This window comes from Cardiocondyla obscurior, linkage group LG23 (genome assembly GCF_019399895.1).
Source record: "Cardiocondyla obscurior isolate alpha-2009 linkage group LG23, Cobs3.1, whole genome shotgun sequence".
Classification (NCBI taxonomy): Eukaryota; Metazoa; Arthropoda; class Insecta; order Hymenoptera; family Formicidae; genus Cardiocondyla; species Cardiocondyla obscurior.
This window is the reverse complement of record NC_091886.1, coordinates 3714066-3731737: the sequence shown is the minus strand read 5'-3', so window position 1 is coordinate 3731737 and position 17672 is coordinate 3714066. Positions and strand designations below refer to the sequence as shown.

General features: G+C 36.0%; 5 protein-coding genes across 7 annotated transcripts; 1 reads left to right on the top strand and 4 right to left on the bottom strand.

Annotated features, from left to right (window-relative positions):
* Positions 1 to 245: 245 nt before the first annotated feature.
* Positions 246 to 2992, bottom strand: LOC139111280 (uncharacterized). Of its 2 annotated transcripts, none has more exons than XM_070671434.1 (5): positions 2864 to 2992; positions 2428 to 2538; positions 2035 to 2265; positions 1655 to 1915; positions 246 to 1479 (listed from the first exon to the last, which is right to left on the bottom strand). In XM_070671434.1, the coding sequence occupies exons 1-5, from the start codon at positions 2966 to 2968 to the stop codon at positions 301 to 303; spliced, it is 1887 nt and encodes a 628-aa protein (XP_070527535.1). In that variant the 5' UTR covers positions 2969 to 2992; the 3' UTR covers positions 246 to 300. The 2 variants fall into 2 exon arrangements, with proteins under 2 accessions (XP_070527535.1, XP_070527536.1); XM_070671435.1 differs by having other exon boundaries at positions 1658 to 1915.
* A 451-nt stretch (positions 2993 to 3443) lies between these two features.
* On the bottom strand, positions 3444 to 4495 carry LOC139111300 (uncharacterized). The gene is made up of 3 exons (XM_070671483.1): positions 4382 to 4495; positions 4084 to 4297; positions 3444 to 3976 (listed from the first exon to the last, which is right to left on the bottom strand). Exons 1-3 carry the CDS (start codon positions 4493 to 4495, stop codon positions 3444 to 3446), a joined length of 861 nt encoding a protein of 286 aa, XP_070527584.1.
* Positions 4496 to 5057: 562 nt separating this feature from the next.
* On the bottom strand, positions 5058 to 7119 carry LOC139111291 (uncharacterized). Its single transcript, XM_070671464.1, has 2 exons — positions 5537 to 7119; positions 5058 to 5453 (listed from the first exon to the last, which is right to left on the bottom strand). Exons 1-2 carry the CDS (start codon positions 6389 to 6391, stop codon positions 5070 to 5072), a joined length of 1239 nt encoding a protein of 412 aa, XP_070527565.1. The 5' UTR covers positions 6392 to 7119; the 3' UTR covers positions 5058 to 5069.
* Positions 7120 to 7799: 680 nt separating this feature from the next.
* Path (solute carrier family 36 member pathetic) lies at positions 7800 to 16332 on the top strand. 2 transcript variants are annotated; one of them, XM_070671459.1, is made up of 10 exons: positions 7800 to 7940; positions 8284 to 8664; positions 12375 to 12410; positions 12579 to 12667; positions 12786 to 12878; positions 13187 to 13337; positions 13565 to 13686; positions 13774 to 14322; positions 14403 to 14569; positions 14651 to 16332. In XM_070671459.1, the coding sequence occupies exons 3-10, from the start codon at positions 12408 to 12410 to the stop codon at positions 14884 to 14886; spliced, it is 1410 nt and encodes a 469-aa protein (XP_070527560.1). In that variant the 5' UTR covers positions 7800 to 7940; positions 8284 to 8664; positions 12375 to 12407; the 3' UTR covers positions 14887 to 16332. The 2 variants fall into 2 exon arrangements, with proteins under 2 accessions (XP_070527560.1, XP_070527561.1); XM_070671460.1 differs by lacking the exons at positions 7800 to 7940; positions 8284 to 8664; positions 12375 to 12410; positions 12579 to 12667 and adding an exon at positions 13051 to 13087.
* A 263-nt stretch (positions 16333 to 16595) lies between these two features.
* On the bottom strand, positions 16596 to 17354 carry Rpb10 (DNA-directed RNA polymerases I, II, and III subunit Rpb10). Its single transcript, XM_070671508.1, has 2 exons — positions 17055 to 17354; positions 16596 to 16889 (listed from the first exon to the last, which is right to left on the bottom strand). Exons 1-2 carry the CDS (start codon positions 17147 to 17149, stop codon positions 16781 to 16783), a joined length of 204 nt encoding a protein of 67 aa, XP_070527609.1. The 5' UTR covers positions 17150 to 17354; the 3' UTR covers positions 16596 to 16780.
* Between the last annotated feature and the right edge of the window lie 318 nt (positions 17355 to 17672).

Below are 17672 nucleotides of genomic sequence, written 5' to 3'. Positions count from 1 at the left end.
TTAGGAATATGCATATTAGATTAACTGACAGTAAAGTATTACGAATTTTTAGCATAAACTGAAAACGACTTAAACAAATAATGGAGGAAAAAAAAAAATGCAATAAGGGACAAAGTTTCTGCAAATCCAGTGTAAAAGTGCAAGTGTTTAATCGTTTAGGTTTTAAAGTTTCCACAACGCTTAGCGGCCTCTTACATTTTCGTAACTCTTTCTATCCATCTGGTGAAAATAACGAGAATAATATGTATATATTGACACTTTATTATCATATAATTCGACTCGAGATATATTTAAAGGATATTACAATCGCGTTACTTCGGAATTATTGATAGCCCGTAATTTTCCGTCGGAATGACTAGATCGTCGATGTCTGACTTGTGCATGACCCGGTGGAATATATCCCGCCGTTTCGTCAGCACGTTTATGTTTATCTAATGGAACGAATCGTGAACTAGATCCACCGCCACCGCCATCGAGACACTCGCAGCTCAGACTGGCCTGGTCCAGGTCGCCTTGATAGAGTCCTGGCGGGATTAGTAGGCTTTCCGTTGATTTGGTTGGCTGAAAATGTCTGCTGGCTGTTGAGCTTGTCGCTGTAGAATATACGGTGCTACCGCTGGCACCGCTACTTTTTCGTTGCACGGTGACTGGAGTCTTTGATCTACTGGTACCACCACTGCTGTGTGATCCCTTCCCAGGTCGTTCCGCGCTGTGAGTCTTGATAGTCACGGTGTCTAAGTAACCGTAACCGAAGCCGTAACCTCCAAAAGCTTTCGTGGTCAAATTATCCCAGGATTTAGGCTTAGCGTACTGAAGGCACGGCGGTGGTCGCTGGTGCACACTCGGATCCCAATACAGGGTATCAGTGCTGAGGCTAGTGGAGCAAGAGGCGACACTTTCTGCCGTCGTCGAAATGTCGCTACTGGTTATCGAGTGAAGACTATGGCCGGATGTGCGCGGGCAACTATGGGGGTTAGGCTGCTGTTGTAACTGTTGGTCTCGTTGACCTTGTACGTGATGATGCTGCTGCACGTTGGCTTGCTGGTGCTGATGGAGAGCCTGCTCGTTCCGGGCGCGCCGTTGTTTCTCGCGACGTCGACGGCTAGGTACACAATTTGGATCGCAACAGGGACTAGCGAGATCATAAGCGTCAAGACTAACACTGTCCGACTGCTCTCGGTGACGATTCGCGCTGGAGATACAAGCGACGCAGAGATTGTTTTGAGGAGCCGAGTGTAACGTCGATCCTTCGCTGGACGATTGCTGCTGCTGCTGACAGGGCTGTTTATGAGATTTGCTCTTTGCAGGTGTGCCAATCATACCGTTCGACTGATGATAACTATGACGTAAGGAAGAAACCGCGGACTCGCTCGACATCTTCGAGAGGAAGTGATGGTGGTCACTGCGTGAACGAGGCGGTCCAACTGACACGAGACAAGCGGCACTACGTGGTATAAGACACGGTCGTCCATCCGCGAACTAAAAAAATTTATCTACGTTTAAATTAAAATTACCCAAGTATAAAATAATGATAAAATCTTATTGTAATTATACGACTATAAAAATAATTAGATATACGATAAAACTACAGAAACTTTACGTGCAACGTCGATATTTTGATTCATATTACAGAAAAGAAAAACAAGATGGCTACCACGTTGTAAAGTAGAAGATGTTCAGTGGAGCTTGCTGGCCGGCAGCATTGAATCGTGGAAGAGTTGAAGCTAGAAGAGGGCGATGGTTGATTAGGATTAACTAAGCCGATGCTGTTAGGCGTTCTTTTGCGCGCTGGCAGTGAATGGGTCTTCCATCGACCCATTAAAATAGACCGTTCTCTTTCGCACAACCTCTCCAGTTCGCTCAGGCGAGACTGGAGTGCACGTTGTAACTCGATGTACCGCATATGTAATTGCACCTGTAATCACCGTTTGTACATTAACCTATTAAAGCTCTACGTGTCGCCAATGAATCGGGAAGGCTCACGTTGAAATCCCAAGATTATGAGCTACCGACGACAATCGGACCTTCGCTTACCTTCCTGACGCAATCTTCAAAAGATACGACCATCCGCATTCTGGTATCACAGTTTTTGATGAAATTCACTAGAGTTTTATGATCGGCCCTGTCCATCTCATGACCATTTATAGAAAGTATCACGTCACCCTCCCGCATCCCAGCTTTAAATGCTGGTCCATCGTACTCCACGTAATCCACGTAAGTCACCATCTCTATTTCCTGTTCTCTTTTGTAATGTATGCCATAGCTCTGTCAAATCATTCAAAATTAAATTTATACTTTTCATGCTTAAATCTACAGTTTTAAATTACACAAATATTTTGGTTAAGTACAGGGACAACGAGAAGTAGAATTCCTTGGAAAGAATCTGATCCCATGTTGTAACTAGTGCAATAAAAAAATCAGCATCACCTGTAACGTGAAACCGTACGTGCCGTTTTTCTTCTCAACGATGATCGTCCGACGCCGTCTGTCTTCGTCAGCGCGTGCAACTCTATCAGACTTGGTTCTCTCAAGAACAGCCTGAGAAAAAAAGCATGTATTACTGAATATACTTGACGCCGAGCAGAACCGCAACAGTATTTTACGGTATTTTATGATATACCTAATAAACGAAAAAATTGTAAGTAAAGTTTGATAACTGAGATAAGATACAATTTTTGCGATCTTTAAAAATGACAACGAGTAAATGGAAAATGGTATAATACAGGTAAAAATCAAGTAAATGCAATTTTATCAACAGTATGTTGATACGAATAACAAATTTTTTATTCTTTTTTTTTTTTCTCAGTTTAATTGAATATTGCGAGAAGTGCGAGAAAATTAGAAGAAATTTAAAGATAATTACACATTCGACGACGCCGCTCCATTCATCTTCATCACTGTTATCGACACCGGCTGCTCGTCGTTGCCCGGTGCCGGCGGTGCTTGTGTTCTGCGGCGAGCTGTTCATGATCGAACGAGGTCGTCTGTGATAAGCGCCCGGGTCGTTGTTGTTGCCGGGGTGCCATTAACACCACAGTCAGCCTCCACCAGAAGGCGAAGGGTTACACGCGTCTCGACGACGCCACACGACGCCGCGACGTCACGTCTCTGTAAAGTCGGTCTATCCCAACTATATCTCATACGTTGTACATCGCGCAGACGCGACAATATCGGCCTAGCACCCCACAGCGTGGCAAGGGGTTGACGAGGAGAGTGAGAGGGAGGACGGCGGTGTCGTCGACCGGGGGTCCCTTCCTCCTGTATCCATCCCTCTGGGATCATCACGGCGCCCCCCGCGAGGCTGGACAGGAATAAACTCAGATTTAAATACACAGGAGCACATATGGATGCTGAACGAAAATCGATGCGACGATTACGAATTAATTCAGAACCTCGTTTATTGATTTTTACATTTTTTACTTGGTAGCTTTTATTTCTATGTTTCATGCTGAATATTTGATATTTGACCGGGCGTAATTATAAGTCGGTTCTTCTTTAACAATGCAGCCACATTTTCTAATAACTTCTTTACTCTTGATAATATCACGCGTACCGCGACAACACGATCCATATTTATCCTTCTTGACATGCTCTAGTTTTCGTCGACAGTCGTCGGTGCTAACGGTATAAGGAATTTTTGCAGCTTCTCCGCTGCCATTGCCATTCTTAGCAGGATATACGCATTTTATTTGTTGTTTATTCAAAACGGAAACGACTCTCTTGCATAGATATGTGGGACTATCATCAACGCCTTTAAAAAGATAAAATTCCTTGTTCTCAGGAAGCTGAAATTGAGTGACAATTTTTTTGCCGAAACACGAGACGCGAATGAAGACAGTGATCTTGCCCACATGTTGCCCTGTCGCAGTAGTAATTTTAAAAGCATCCTTCATCGTTTTGCACGGATTACTGCTCTGAGAAATACGCATATTCAACAGAGAATTTATAAGGTTGCAAAGTTGGATTTGGTGAGTACCTACATCAAAGAATATATTTTCATAACATTTAAATAAAATTTTAGACTCTAGCGATTAGAGTTTAATGTTAAACAAAATAAAATAAGTAGAAAAAAAATTCACAAACCGATTAGCATCACATCTGGTAAAACTCCTGGTGGTAATTCTTTGGAAACAGACATTATTACGGGAAAACTGCACAATGGTTTCTGTAGAACATTATTTGGAAGAGCAAATAAACAAGACTTCCCTTTTTTAAATACTTGAGCTTCATTATGAATGCAGGTGCAAGATTCTGTTGGCGTTTCTTGATAAATATTAACAGGGGGCAAGTTCAATATCTATAAGAATTATTACAATAACATTAAACATCTGTGTTTTTTATTAAGAATGAATAAACTGATTAATAAGTACGAAGCCTTTACTTGAAAGGAAACGCATGTTTTAGTCTGTAATGTTTCATCGCAAATTGCTCTTATTGTAGGAATATTGACCGTATCGACTAAAAATTCTATTAAAATCAGTTGTCCTCCTTCCATTAGTTTCTTTTCCTGTTATATATATATCTCTTTAGTAAGTTAATTAAGAATTACGATTACCATAAATATATAATTTTAGATTACTCTATTCTTATTTTATATTTACTTGTTTCTTTGAAAATTAATTTTTAATAACTTTTATTATTAATTGTAAATCATACTTTAGCAATTTTTATTTACTTGTGGTTTATATTACTTTAATTAATTTTGATTGCCATTAATGACAATTTAGGTTGATAATTTTACAAATGGTGCTGAAGTTAATTACAAACTTATTAATTTTAGAAGCCAAGTTCTCAATATTAAGATAACATATACTCTGTGAAACAATTAATTTGATTTCGATTTATCTGATTTTGTATGTACAACTAATTTATTATTTCTTTTTACTGTATTTATTACAATATTTATTACACAAAAAATGTAGTCAAATGCATTTAAATATTTTAAATAAACGAATGTTTATTGCATAAGAATTATTAAAATTAACAGTAAAAAAATATTCGCTATAGATCTTTCCGAAAAATTTGTATTTATTAGAAATCTTGACTATTAAACTTTAATAATAAGAGCACTATTTTTTTCTTTTTTTCTTTTTAATCTTTTTTTTAACCGCTATTAATGGTTTTTCATCATGTTTCTCTGTCTGCGTATCTCTGGTTTCATATCTAATTGGAGGTCTTTTTTCAGGTCCTTTCGGTGTCTTCATCTCCAGCTGTATATCAGCTTTTTCACCAACGCCGACAAGTCCTTTTTTACCGATTCTCAGAACAAAAATATCGTGATCGAGATCAGGTGAGTCGCTAGATTTTGTCGCCTCGGATTCCGTGACAACTGTTACTGTAGGTTTTCTCCTGTTTTCATTGTCCTCGTCAGTGTCGAAAAGACGAGATATTTTAAGAACTACTGACTTGCTATAAGGCTGATATGGACTACATCGAAGAGAACTTTTTGATAGCTAATAAATAAAAATTTAGCTTAAGTAACTAAATAAATGTAAAAATAATTAATACGTAAATTATTTATTTCTCAAGTACGTACTATGTTCGCTAATTTTTTTTCAGCTATATTATCCTTTTTTTCTTTTTTTGTTTTATATTCAATCTCTTCCACAGCTCCTAATTTTCCACACGGTACACATGAATATTTCTCTGGCATGTACGTCGAATAAGTTACCGACTTTTGAAGATCCTGACTAGAATTTTTCAAGATATCAATACTGCGAGAGTTTACTTCTCGACACTTGTACGACGATCTCTGATTGGCTTCTCGAGTGCCAAAAACGAATGTCGACGGATCATCTGTAGTCGGTATGTCAAATTCTGTAACATTTATTTGCCCCAGACTAGAGATCCTTACGAAAATATCCAGATTGGCTGATAATTTGCCATTGTAAATTAACGGTATTTGACCGTCAAATTCTTTAGATGTGATATTGTTCCAGTCTTGCATCATTTCTATTCGTAAAGCAGCAAATTGTTTAGACAAGTCCAGCTCACCAGTACCAACTAAGACGTCCGGTTTGATATCGTCAGGCATTTGCTTTTTCACCTTAATTTTTAAAATCATTTTTATTATAGGATTCATAGCTGTCTCGGAATCGATGGCAAATAGAACTGATTTTCCGACGTTAAAAACTTGGACTTCATTAACGACGTCCACTTGCGATTGGAAAAAAGGATCTACCGAAGTCAGTGTTAGATCATTCTCATCTACGAAGTCGAGGATTTCAAAGTAAATGCTGGTAGGTACGGAAAACATCTGGTTTAGCTCGGCTAGACGATCGCCTGACGCCTGTTTCACGTACAACTCCAACAACAGCAGACACAGCTCCTTATATACCCGCGGAGGATTTTGCTCGTGATCGTCGAGCGTATTATTCTTCTCAGTTAACATAATTGATTTAAATTTTATTTTCAATAATACTACATAAGCAGGTTACTTTTCTTAAATAATGGTTTATTCATTAATTGTGATTGAGCAATTTTTGGTGAACTTTTCTGTTAATTAAACCATTTGCGAAATTAAATATTGCAATCTGTAAATATTTACTAGAAATCAATTTTTAATGTCGAGCAAATCCGGAAACGAAAAATTTTTAACAGCATTGACAGCTGCACTTGCCTAAGTTCAGGTTTCACATTCTATTATTTAAAAATACTTTTACTTTTAAATTAAATCAAACAATCGATCAGAGAATGGAATAAAAAAATAATTATTATATTAAATTATATATGACACACGTGCCAATCTGATTAACTTTATTCCTGCTCGCTGCGCTAGATAGCAATTTACAGACTTTGCAATCTGAATGATGCAACATCAAAGCAGTTAGAAGTAAACTTTAAAGTTCGTATATTTTTAGAATTTAAATAGTGCTTTTATATTTTGAGAAGTTTCCATTTTTAATTCAAAATAGGTTTTACTTAAATTCGTAGATTGTTAAATCGGCTTCAAAGATATTTTTAACGTTAAACATCGCTAAATATCCAACTATTTATAAGTTTCTAATTATAATAAAATTAATTAAAATTAATTTTATGAAAATATAAAACGGAATGTGAACAATAGAGCTGTGTTGTATGCTATTTTTCAACGTAATAGTAAAACTTTGTTGCAGGTTCTCTTATTATATTACTGGTATTACATCCCGGATATTTAATTTCAAGCATAGTCGACGTTCTCACGCAAAACTACCAATTTGTGGACCATTTGACTGTTTTCATCATGCGGTCATTTATACTCGTGCCTTTTTCGTGGTCTTGCCTACGCCATTCATCCAGTCGATTGTTTGCACGATCAATGTTTGATTGGACAAAATTGCGGTCTCGCCATCGCTCTACTAAATGAGGACCAATTAATATTTCAGACGGCCGTGAAGTTTAGATGAGGTATGTAGTTGACTAAGAGATGTCTATTCTCCGACTTTAAATGATCAAAGCGAGAGCTTTTGATCATGAGTTTCTGTCAAGTTAGCTCAATTATAAAGAATTGTATAAAAAATAATTTTTATTTTTGTATCTAGGTGAAAAGACAAATTAATATGCAATAATGAAATAAAGATTTCTTCAAGGAGAGCTACATTTATTTCACACTACGTACTTGTTCCGGATGGATGTCTATATAAGTATACGGACGTTGAATTATACTTCCCGTGTGATAGCAAGAATCGTTTATCCCACGCGGTCGTGTTGCTTGCGTTGCACACACGCGATAAAAATCCTAACGGATAGTATATGCGGCACATGCCGTAACGGATAACGGCGCGTCATAGTGGCCTGCGTCGTGACATCGCCTCGCCGAATTTCATCATACACCACTAGACGGATTCGAATCAAGAAGTTAGCAGGCCACGTGCAGGCCAGACTTATTGTTAGACGGCTTTACGCGCCCGCCATTTCTGGCGCGTCACACGATACGGATTTAGGTGAGGGACGTGGAATCAGTAAGTTCGTATCTTCATTTTTTTTATTTTTTTATTTTTTTATTTTTTTTTTTATTTTGCAAGTCTCGTTCAGTTTTAATGTGTACGAGATATTAATTTCTCCTTTTAATAACAAAATTAAATAAAAGATTTAGAAACAATAACACGAAAAGAAAAGAAAAACTTTAGAAATAAAAAAAAAAAGTTAATTTCAGAATTGGAGAATTCCAAAATTAAAAAAATAAAATTTTTTTTGTGTATTTAAGGATATAACATTTTTTGAGAGATTCTGAAAAGTCTCAGAACAGCGCAGTAACGTCGAGGTATTTTTCTGTACGCGAATTTGTGAGATTTATTATTTCAGGAAATAGCAAGCGTTTTAAGGAAAACCTTGAGGTTCACGTTGGAGTTTGAAAGAACCGATCGGCAGGAATCGATAATCGCCGAGCGACGACCTCTGCCACAAAGCATCGGAAGATGGCGACAACGGCGGCAAAGACGAGGTGGTGAAGGAGGCGGTGTAACGGTGGAAAGTGGCCAAGTAATCAAGTCGCGGCAGACAGTTGGTGGCGGTCTTTTGAACAGTACGTGAATCTGCGAGGTCGGCACCGCATGAGAACGGCGTGTTCCGTGACTCGTGGCTATCGTTGGACAAGCTTGTGCTCAGGAATGAGGTAACCGCAGGGCTCGATTTTCAAGGGATTCTCAGCACGTAGAAACTATCCTCCGGCGAACGACTTGGCAGGTGAGTAATTTGCTTCCTTCGATCGATTCTTCGATTCTCGTCCGTAACGTTGTGCTAGCTCCGTATGAGAATAACGAAAGCTATACCCACACGCGGTCCTTAGTCTTCCCGCGTCGGTATTTTTGGATCGTCATTCATGCGCACGAGGTCCCGACTGCGTGAGTATGAAATATTCCTGGAATTGGTAGGAACAGACGAAAAGCAAGTCATGTTACTGTAGAAAAAACAAAAAAAGAAAGGACATACGGCTGTTGTGCGAAGCAACTGTAACGAATTTATATCTTCTATATTACTTTAATTTTATTTAATTTGTTCTACGTACACGTTTTCACTTTTTTTTTTTTTTATAAATATAGAATTAAAATTAACTACAAAAGTATAAATTATAAAAACCTAATATTATATGTAATTATTTCATAAAAATATTACATAAAAGTTTTTCTAATATTTAATAAATTGTCGGGCAATTTCTACAATATTGCAAATATTTTAATGTTATCATAATTAATGTTTGCGTCATTATTATTGCCACCAAACTTATTTTTAACATTACCAATATTATGTAACATTATGCACTCAATTAATGTATGGTATCATCATTTGCTATCTCAAGTACTTGTTGAAATTTTCTACCAAAATGAGTCAGGTTATATGTTATTTATCTAAAGGCAGCAGCTGCCCACTAAAGAAACCACATGGACTAGTCGGTACTTGTATGGTCATGGCGCCTTTATCGCTAGTATTATCGTATGATGTAACGTCGTGCTGATATTTCGGACAACCGCTAGTAGCCGCACGCACATACTTTTTTTTTTCGCGACGCCGTGGACAAGACGCGCAGCGTTATCGCCACGCAAATTTATCGAAACGTATATAATAAGCTGACACAGGTGTGACACACTGGCTTTGCCGGATGTGTGGGCGGAAAGAAAAGATAGCGCGGCCTTTGAGGGGCAGGTAGCAACTTTTGGAGCCAGGTGGTAAACCAGTTTAGCGGCTGACTGAAATTATGGTTTCACGTTTCCGCGACGGACGATACCCATTGTTAAATTTTTTGTTTTTTTTTTTCCGCAATATTTCGCAATATAAACCGTACTCCGAGGGCACTAAAATTCCTTATAAATACCCGTTTCATCATTTTGCAGTTATCAGGAATGCGTTAACACATTCTTCAACGTGTGAAATATCACGCCGGCGACGCGGACCATTAGCATTGTTGACCATTTTGGAAACATAATACAAAGTGCTGTGATTTGCAACGTTCGAAACGGCAGTTTCACTACCGCGTTTGATATCACGTTCTTGCGGTAAAACGAAAGTCTGCGTGGAGCATACCCGATTACATTCGTCTTTAAGAAGTTGTAGAGTTCTCTTGGCGTATTAAGTTCTTGCGCGTATCTTTGCGTGAACGGTCTTTTGTCCTATAAATGTCATCAAGTTGCCATTCATCGAATATATTTAGCGACTCCCTGTACATGTATCTTTATATATCTTCGTCGTCTGGTTCTTACTTATTCTGAAATATTTTATACGACTTTCTTAAATATCACATAAATTTTTTAACTATTTACGTTTGTTAGGAAAAATATTGGTATTAGCTTATTAGCTGTACGTACTTTAAGGTCGTTCGGTGTATTGAAATACAAGCTATTTTATTTACATTAGTTCCGATACTGACCTGTATTCTATATATTCCATCTGATCGTATCGAGTATCCTAAATATTCACTTTGTTTTTCACTTACTCGACGGTTTTTGAATAATTTATTATTGAACTGCCAGCGTGCGGTTCAATCGACAGCTTATACTTTAGGAAAAACGTGAGAACCCCCTTAAAGCAACAGTTTCTGATAAGGCTAGAATAGATAGTTACCATGTCGACTTGCGTTTTCTCATATTATTTGCAATTTCAAGCGATTGTAGATTATGAAATAGTTTCTTATCATGGTACCGTGTACTTTTTCTTCATTGGTTTCAAATTTATTCCTAAGCGAGGTTTATTATCACACCATGCGAAATGTAGCGTATATTTTATTTCGAATCTTGGAATTTACAATTACTTCTGGTGCAATTATGTCGGACATTAAAGTCTTAGCGTTCAGTCATACATGCGTATTGGCTATGTCAGTTTTGCGATAATCATTGCATTGTGCGACGTAAGCGTTTGTATTTACATGCGACCTCAAGTTCTTTTTTTGCGTAAACGATTATCATATTTCTCACAGTTCTCGGCTGCGTGATGAGCATACACATACGCTAACGAAAGATACAGATTCTTTTGTTGCAATATTTTCGTAATCGCTTATCCTCTGTGCACATCCAAAATTAATACTCTTTCGAAACCTGTTGACATAAAAATTAATGCCCCATGCAATTAGATATTATTTTATTTCACAGAAACATTATATGTACAACATTTTTAGTTACTCAGTTATGTCGAAAAAAGACCAGATCGGCTTTAATCATGTTTTGGGCGCTAAGTTAATCTTAATTAACAGGAAGTTAAACCTTAGGTTTAATGACCGGGGGCAATTATCAAACGGGTAAACGAATCATCTAATGACACGTTAATTGATAACGCTTCTTATTACGACGCTTGTTGGATAGTTTATCTAACAGTTCTCGTAACTTTTTTTTCACTGGATTGCCTACACAACAATCAAGTCTCTCAATATTCCCAATTGTAAAATAAGCGGGTGATATCTAATCTCAAGTCAGACACTATACATTTAGATCACAGACCTTGTTCTACAAGCTGGAGCTTTCTATTTCATTACGAGAGATCAAGGACTTTGTCAGAATTTTTTTCATGTACATTAACCTCTAATTATTTTGTCTGATTATCTTGCGAGTTTAAGTGCCATTTAATGTAAGAGTTCCGTTACTATTGATCATGTACAGATAACGACAAATACCGAAGGATAGGCCGCCGTCAATTATGACGAGAATCGAGTTATGATTACGAAGGCTTATAATCATATAGACCTTCGGCAAGTGCGCGTTCGAAAACATCTTTATATCGTATTTGCTCTTTGTCTCTTTTAGTCATTGAAGTTCCAGATTACTACGTTTTATCTATCTCTACACATGTGCATATTTTTATTTAAGCGAGGCCGAGTTCATGAACCCGGAAGTGACAAAAGTTAATGCTCTTTTGGCGCTGCATATATGATATAATTTCTAACATGATTTTATTGTAATTATTATTATTATTTTTTTTTCTTTTAATTGAAAGTCGAGATAATATTATTAGTTTTTTTTGTAATAATGATAGTAAATCAATTATGAACATTGCAAATTGATATATTAATCGGTGAAAACGCGGGGCTGAAAACTGTAACAATTTTGCGTAACAAGTTTGTAAATCTCTTCTCTTGTCAAAACGCGTATGACAAATAACATTATTGCTATGCCTGGAATTATTTTACTGTTTCACGCCTTTGCATCACAGAAGTTTCAAAGTTGAAGGTCTTGCTTCAGAAGATAAGCATTTACGTAATTAAACATGTCTGTTCGTAGTTCTGTAGATATCAGAAGAATTTTTGTTTATTAATTAATAAAAGCTGCAATATTTTAAAGATAAATCTGGGAAAAATAAATTAATTAAACAAAAATTATGTAGCGCGATAATTGCGCAAAAATTTGCTAAATTTACTTTTTGTAACATGACGTAATTTAAAAAATTGACCATCTTTTTTGTATGCATTTCAGGTGACAGATAATATATCAACACACGTATGCGCAATGGTAAGATGCAACATATAACTTATCTGTTATTTACGTATATTTATAATTTATTCACAATTTGATTTGCGTCATAATTATTTTGCACAACTCATTCGCATTAATTTCATGTAACTAACATGTAACTAACTATAATAAACACGTTGCGTTATAATCTTTCTTTCAACACAGACGGAAACAAACGAGAAACCACCGACAGAGTTGGATACCTTCCTACCTCAAGATGGGTCCATTCTCAAGGACGGCGTTCTGTCGGCCAAGTAAGACTGATTAGATTTTATTAAAAAATTTTAATTCAAAAAATATGACTTGTAGTGCATATTGCACACGTTAAATGTATGTACGTTACTAAGAGCTTTATATCTTTTTGTATTTCAGATATAATGTACAAGTTGCGCCGCGCGATCTTGAAGCTGGCGATGAAAAGAGTTTTGATCCCTTCGGGGAACGTAAAGTCGACAATCCAACAACGTGAGAATTTCTTTTTTTTTTTTTTTTTTTCTCTTTCTCTCTTTTATAATATTCTCGTAACATAAATTTTAATTTATTGTTCAACATTTTTTCTTTATTGCATATTTGATACACAATTAAAACATATGTTATAAACTTCTTATTTCTTTAAACTAGATTTCATTTTTAACAGTTTCAGATATGACGTGATTGACATGAGCATTGTAATAGTACGAAAAGCATTTACATTTTTATCATAGTTATTAATTTTTAATGAATTAAAGCGATATAAATAATGTATGTTAACAACTATATTATGATGCTTTCAGAGATTGCGATACATTAACGCACTTATTAAAAGCTTCTCTTGGCACTGGAATATTGGCCATGCCCATAGCCTTTAGAAATGCTGGATTGCTCGTGGGTATCTTTGCCACAATACTCGTCGCGTTTGTGTGCACACATTGCGCATATATTTTGGTAAGCTTCTAAAGATAAAGATTTAAGCTCATGTTATCGGCTTAATTTTATTGATATGTGTATTTTTTATTTATACTAAAAAACTTCACAAATAAACACGTGAATTTGTTAATATAAGTAAACTAGAAATACGTAATACAGCTTAATTAATATTTAGTCGCGTGGTTATCGCTAACGATAACCTAGTTTTTGTAGAAATTAAATAACGTATAATTTTTTTTTTGCAGGTAAAATGTGCGCATGTTCTTTATTATAAAACCCGAAAAACGGAAATGGGATTTGCTGAAGTTGCTGAGACAGCTTTTAATATAGGACCTAAATTCGGAAGAATATTCGCGAAACCTTTCAGGTTAGTAACATTAAGAAAAAAATTAATTTCTTTACCTCTTTTTTTTTTTTTTTTTTTTAGTTACTAAATTAATTGTTTCGTTTATAGATATCTCATACAAATCAGCTTGTTTACCACATACTTCGGTACCTGCAGTGTATACGCAGTAATTGTGGCTGCTAATATCAAGCAGATCATTGAGCATTATCAAGACGTTGACGCTGATGAGTACAACATTCGGTTGATCACCATTTATTTACTGGTGCCACTAATTCTTCTTAGCTGGGTACCAGATTTAAAATATCTCGCGCCTATTTCGATGGTTGCAAACATCTTCATGGCAGCAGGATTGGGAATAACATTCTATTATCTTGTCTGGGATTTGCCACCATTATCTGCAGTGCCTTTAATAGCTCCGATAGAGAACTTTCCACAGTTTTTCAGCATTACTGTCTTCGCCATGGAAGCGATTGGGGTGGTAATGCCCTTAGAAAACAATATGAAGACACCGCAACACTTTGTGGGAATCTGTGGCGTTCTCAACAAGGGAATGTCCAGTGTTACGCTTGTATATATTTTGCTTGGATTCCTAGGATATGCTAAGTACCAAGATGCAACGTTAGGTAGCATTACTCTGAATCTTCCGACAGAGGAAATGTAAGAGTTTAAGTCTTTATGGATTTATAATTTTTATTCATGTAGCAACACGCACTAAACTTTCGTTAATTATTTTACAGAGCGGCGCAAGTCGTAAAGATATTAATTGCCTTAGCCGTTTTTTGCACTTTTGGTTTACAATTCTACGTGTGCCTTGATATCGGATGGAACGCTATAAAAAATAATTTCCAGAAGAAGCCACTTATAGCCATGTATATCATGAGGACAGTTCTAGTAACAGGCGCAGGTACATATTTAAGGAGGATTGTTTTTTAATATTTAATAATTTAGGATATACTATAGAATAACCATTCATGGCTTGTTACAGTTTTTCTTGCCGTGGCAGTACCGACAATCGAACCGTTTATCGGCCTAATTGGTGCATTTTGTTTCTCTATTTTGGGACTTCTCATTCCGGTCTTTATTGAGACCGTTACTTATTGGGACGCCGGCTTAAAAGGCTGGGTAATCTTGAAGAATGTAATTATATGCGTGATAGGCTTGATGGCGCTAATATTTGGTTCACGCAGTGCTATAATGGATATAGTGAAATTGTACGAGTGATAGAAACAATGTTTTCCGTTTTCTTTATTTAGTGCAAATATTTCGATAAATATGCAATTTTTTACGATTAAATCTGTCCCCGATGTAGCTAACGTGATTTTAGAAGAATCAAGCATTATTATTATAGGATTATTACTGAATTTCTGAACAAAATCGATATATTTGAACTGTATATATTAATTCAGCTTAAAAAAAAAGATTTGATATATCTTAAGGGGATTCTATATCCGTCTATTCTAATTTTTTTACATCTTTATCTCGAAACAACAATAATAGCTGTTTCGTTCGTGTGCATTACAAATTAAAAAAAAAAAAAAAACCCTTTTTCTCTTAATTAGCTACACAGATTGAGAAATCCTCCATGATTACTTAGAATAACAAAGACCGTTTGCTATATCTCGTGTACAGGAAAACTGTTAAACTTTTGTTTTACAGAATTATTGTTACGTATCGGTACTTGTTATAAAACTTTTTGTTGATTTATTGCATGAAATGTAGCGAGCGATGTTCGTTATTGTACTTTAATCATAGAGGATTTTTTAATCTATGCAGCTAATTAAGAGAAAAGCGTTTTTTTAATTTATAGTAAAATAGACAGATACAAGAGACCCTTAACAGTAGAATCTTTTAATCTAAAAACATTACATTTTTTAAATGCGTGTTGAACTTAATAGAATTTTTTCTCAAATAATATATATTTTTTATTTTTACACGTGTGGTAAATCTTAGAAAATTATGGAACTTTTAAAATAACGTACAGCTATATGTTATAGGACAGAAATAAATAAAAAAAAAAAAAACATAGATTTAGGAGCAATAGCAGTATTCATTTAACAGAAAGTGCGAAATAATAAATAATCGTGATAATTCATTATCGCGATTGAAATGTGCAAATGTATCCTAAAGGATGCGTGAAGTTCCTGTAGAAAATAATTTCTATGTTATCGGAATGTGTTATATTATTTAAATTCATAGAAATTTTGCATTTATATGAAATTGTAATTAAAGAAGTTTCAAGTTAGTTAATCAACTTATAAAAGTATTTTTATGAGTTTTATTTTATAAAAAAAAAAATATTCTGATAAAAAAAAGCACATGTCAAACATATGTTTATTATACTCGCTAATATGTGCATGTAACACCATATTAATTTATATTTTAATACTTAATGTTACAAAAATAGAATACAAAAAAATAGTAAAAAGATTTTTATGAAAAGTACCAATCGAAGATTTTGAACATTGTTCTAATTATAAAAAGCTCTAATTATAGAAAATTATAGAGTTTGCATGAAATGGATGTGTGTTATTTATATGGAAAAAAAAGTTGCTCAAGCAAAGTGCTTCACGCAGTCTTCCTGCATTGCATTTAAAATCAACATCAAAATGTATTTGTAAAAATTAATAAAAAATACACATAATATACATACAAGACATGTAAGAACAGTATGCCCTGCTTCTTCTTTTTAAGGAGCAGACAAATGTTTTTATCCATATAAAAAAAAATTTGTACTATTTGTAACAGTTGTGTAACACATGGCACTGGCTGGAATGACGCAATATAAATAATTTTACATTTTGTAAAGACAGTTTAGGCTTTAGATTAATCATTGTTTTATCTTGCATGAAACATAGATGCTATTGCCATGATGCAATTATGTTTATTATAATGATAATGATATGAAAGTTACAAGAGACCGATTATAAATATTTTATAAACAAAACATTCTTTTATTCTTTTTTCATAAACTTACAAGACATATTTATCATAAGAATAAATCATTTAAATTAAATGCTAAAGCTATTAATTAGAGCAGAATGGATTTGATTTTATGTACATCAGGTATTTTGCAAGTGATCGACAGGATCTATTTAATATCAGCATATTGTTAAAATTATTTCTCTAGCGGTGCATAATTGAGCAACTTCTCGATCAAATCCACATGGCCAAGTAACATCCTGCGACAGCAGTACCTCTTTAAACCCAAAGCATCCAAAGCGTCTCTGTAACAAATCATTCTCATAATCATTCCTATTTTACCATGTCTGTTATTTTAATAAGTATCTTTAAATATTGTTGTAAAGTAAAACGACGGACGGTTACTAGAAAGAAAAAGTATCGATAGATGAACGATCAGTATCTAGGTTAGATATCAAAATCGCCGTTACCCTTCGGTATATTCTGCTTGCAGGAGTCCAAGGTATGCCTCCCATTTATTGCCAATCACTTTCCCACAGGTGAAGCACCGCACAGGAATAATCATAGTGATGGTTTTCGGTTTGCAGCTCGATTTATTTTAATAATTTCAACGGTAAACGAACTTTCAAAGAGGAACGCTATGCAACGTTAAGTTAGCAAATTTAGTTGATCGATGTCACAACAGGCGACGCTATCGTAGCTCCAAACTGTGGCTTCATTGGCTGCAAGCTGCAAGCAAGAGCTGCAACATCACCCTGATCACGCTGTGAGTGCTGTGATGGCTGGCGGGAGCGCGCTTTCGCGAAAAGGGGGGCGCGCGATGGCGGTATCGGAAGCGATGGGACGACGGACGGTCTGCGGAGCGAGGGCAGAGGAGACCCCGATCGGACGGTGGAGGCAATACGTGCGCACACACACCAGAGAGCCCAACTCGGAATCGCGGCTTCCACGCGTACAGATACAGAGGCTCGTCTGTGTGAAGCCAGCGCTTCGGCTGCCGTCGGATAGAAGAAAAGGCCAGAGCTATACCCTGCCTGTCCTACGCTTTCGCGGCGTCGCCGGCAGCTCTGGCCTTTGCTTCTATCCGA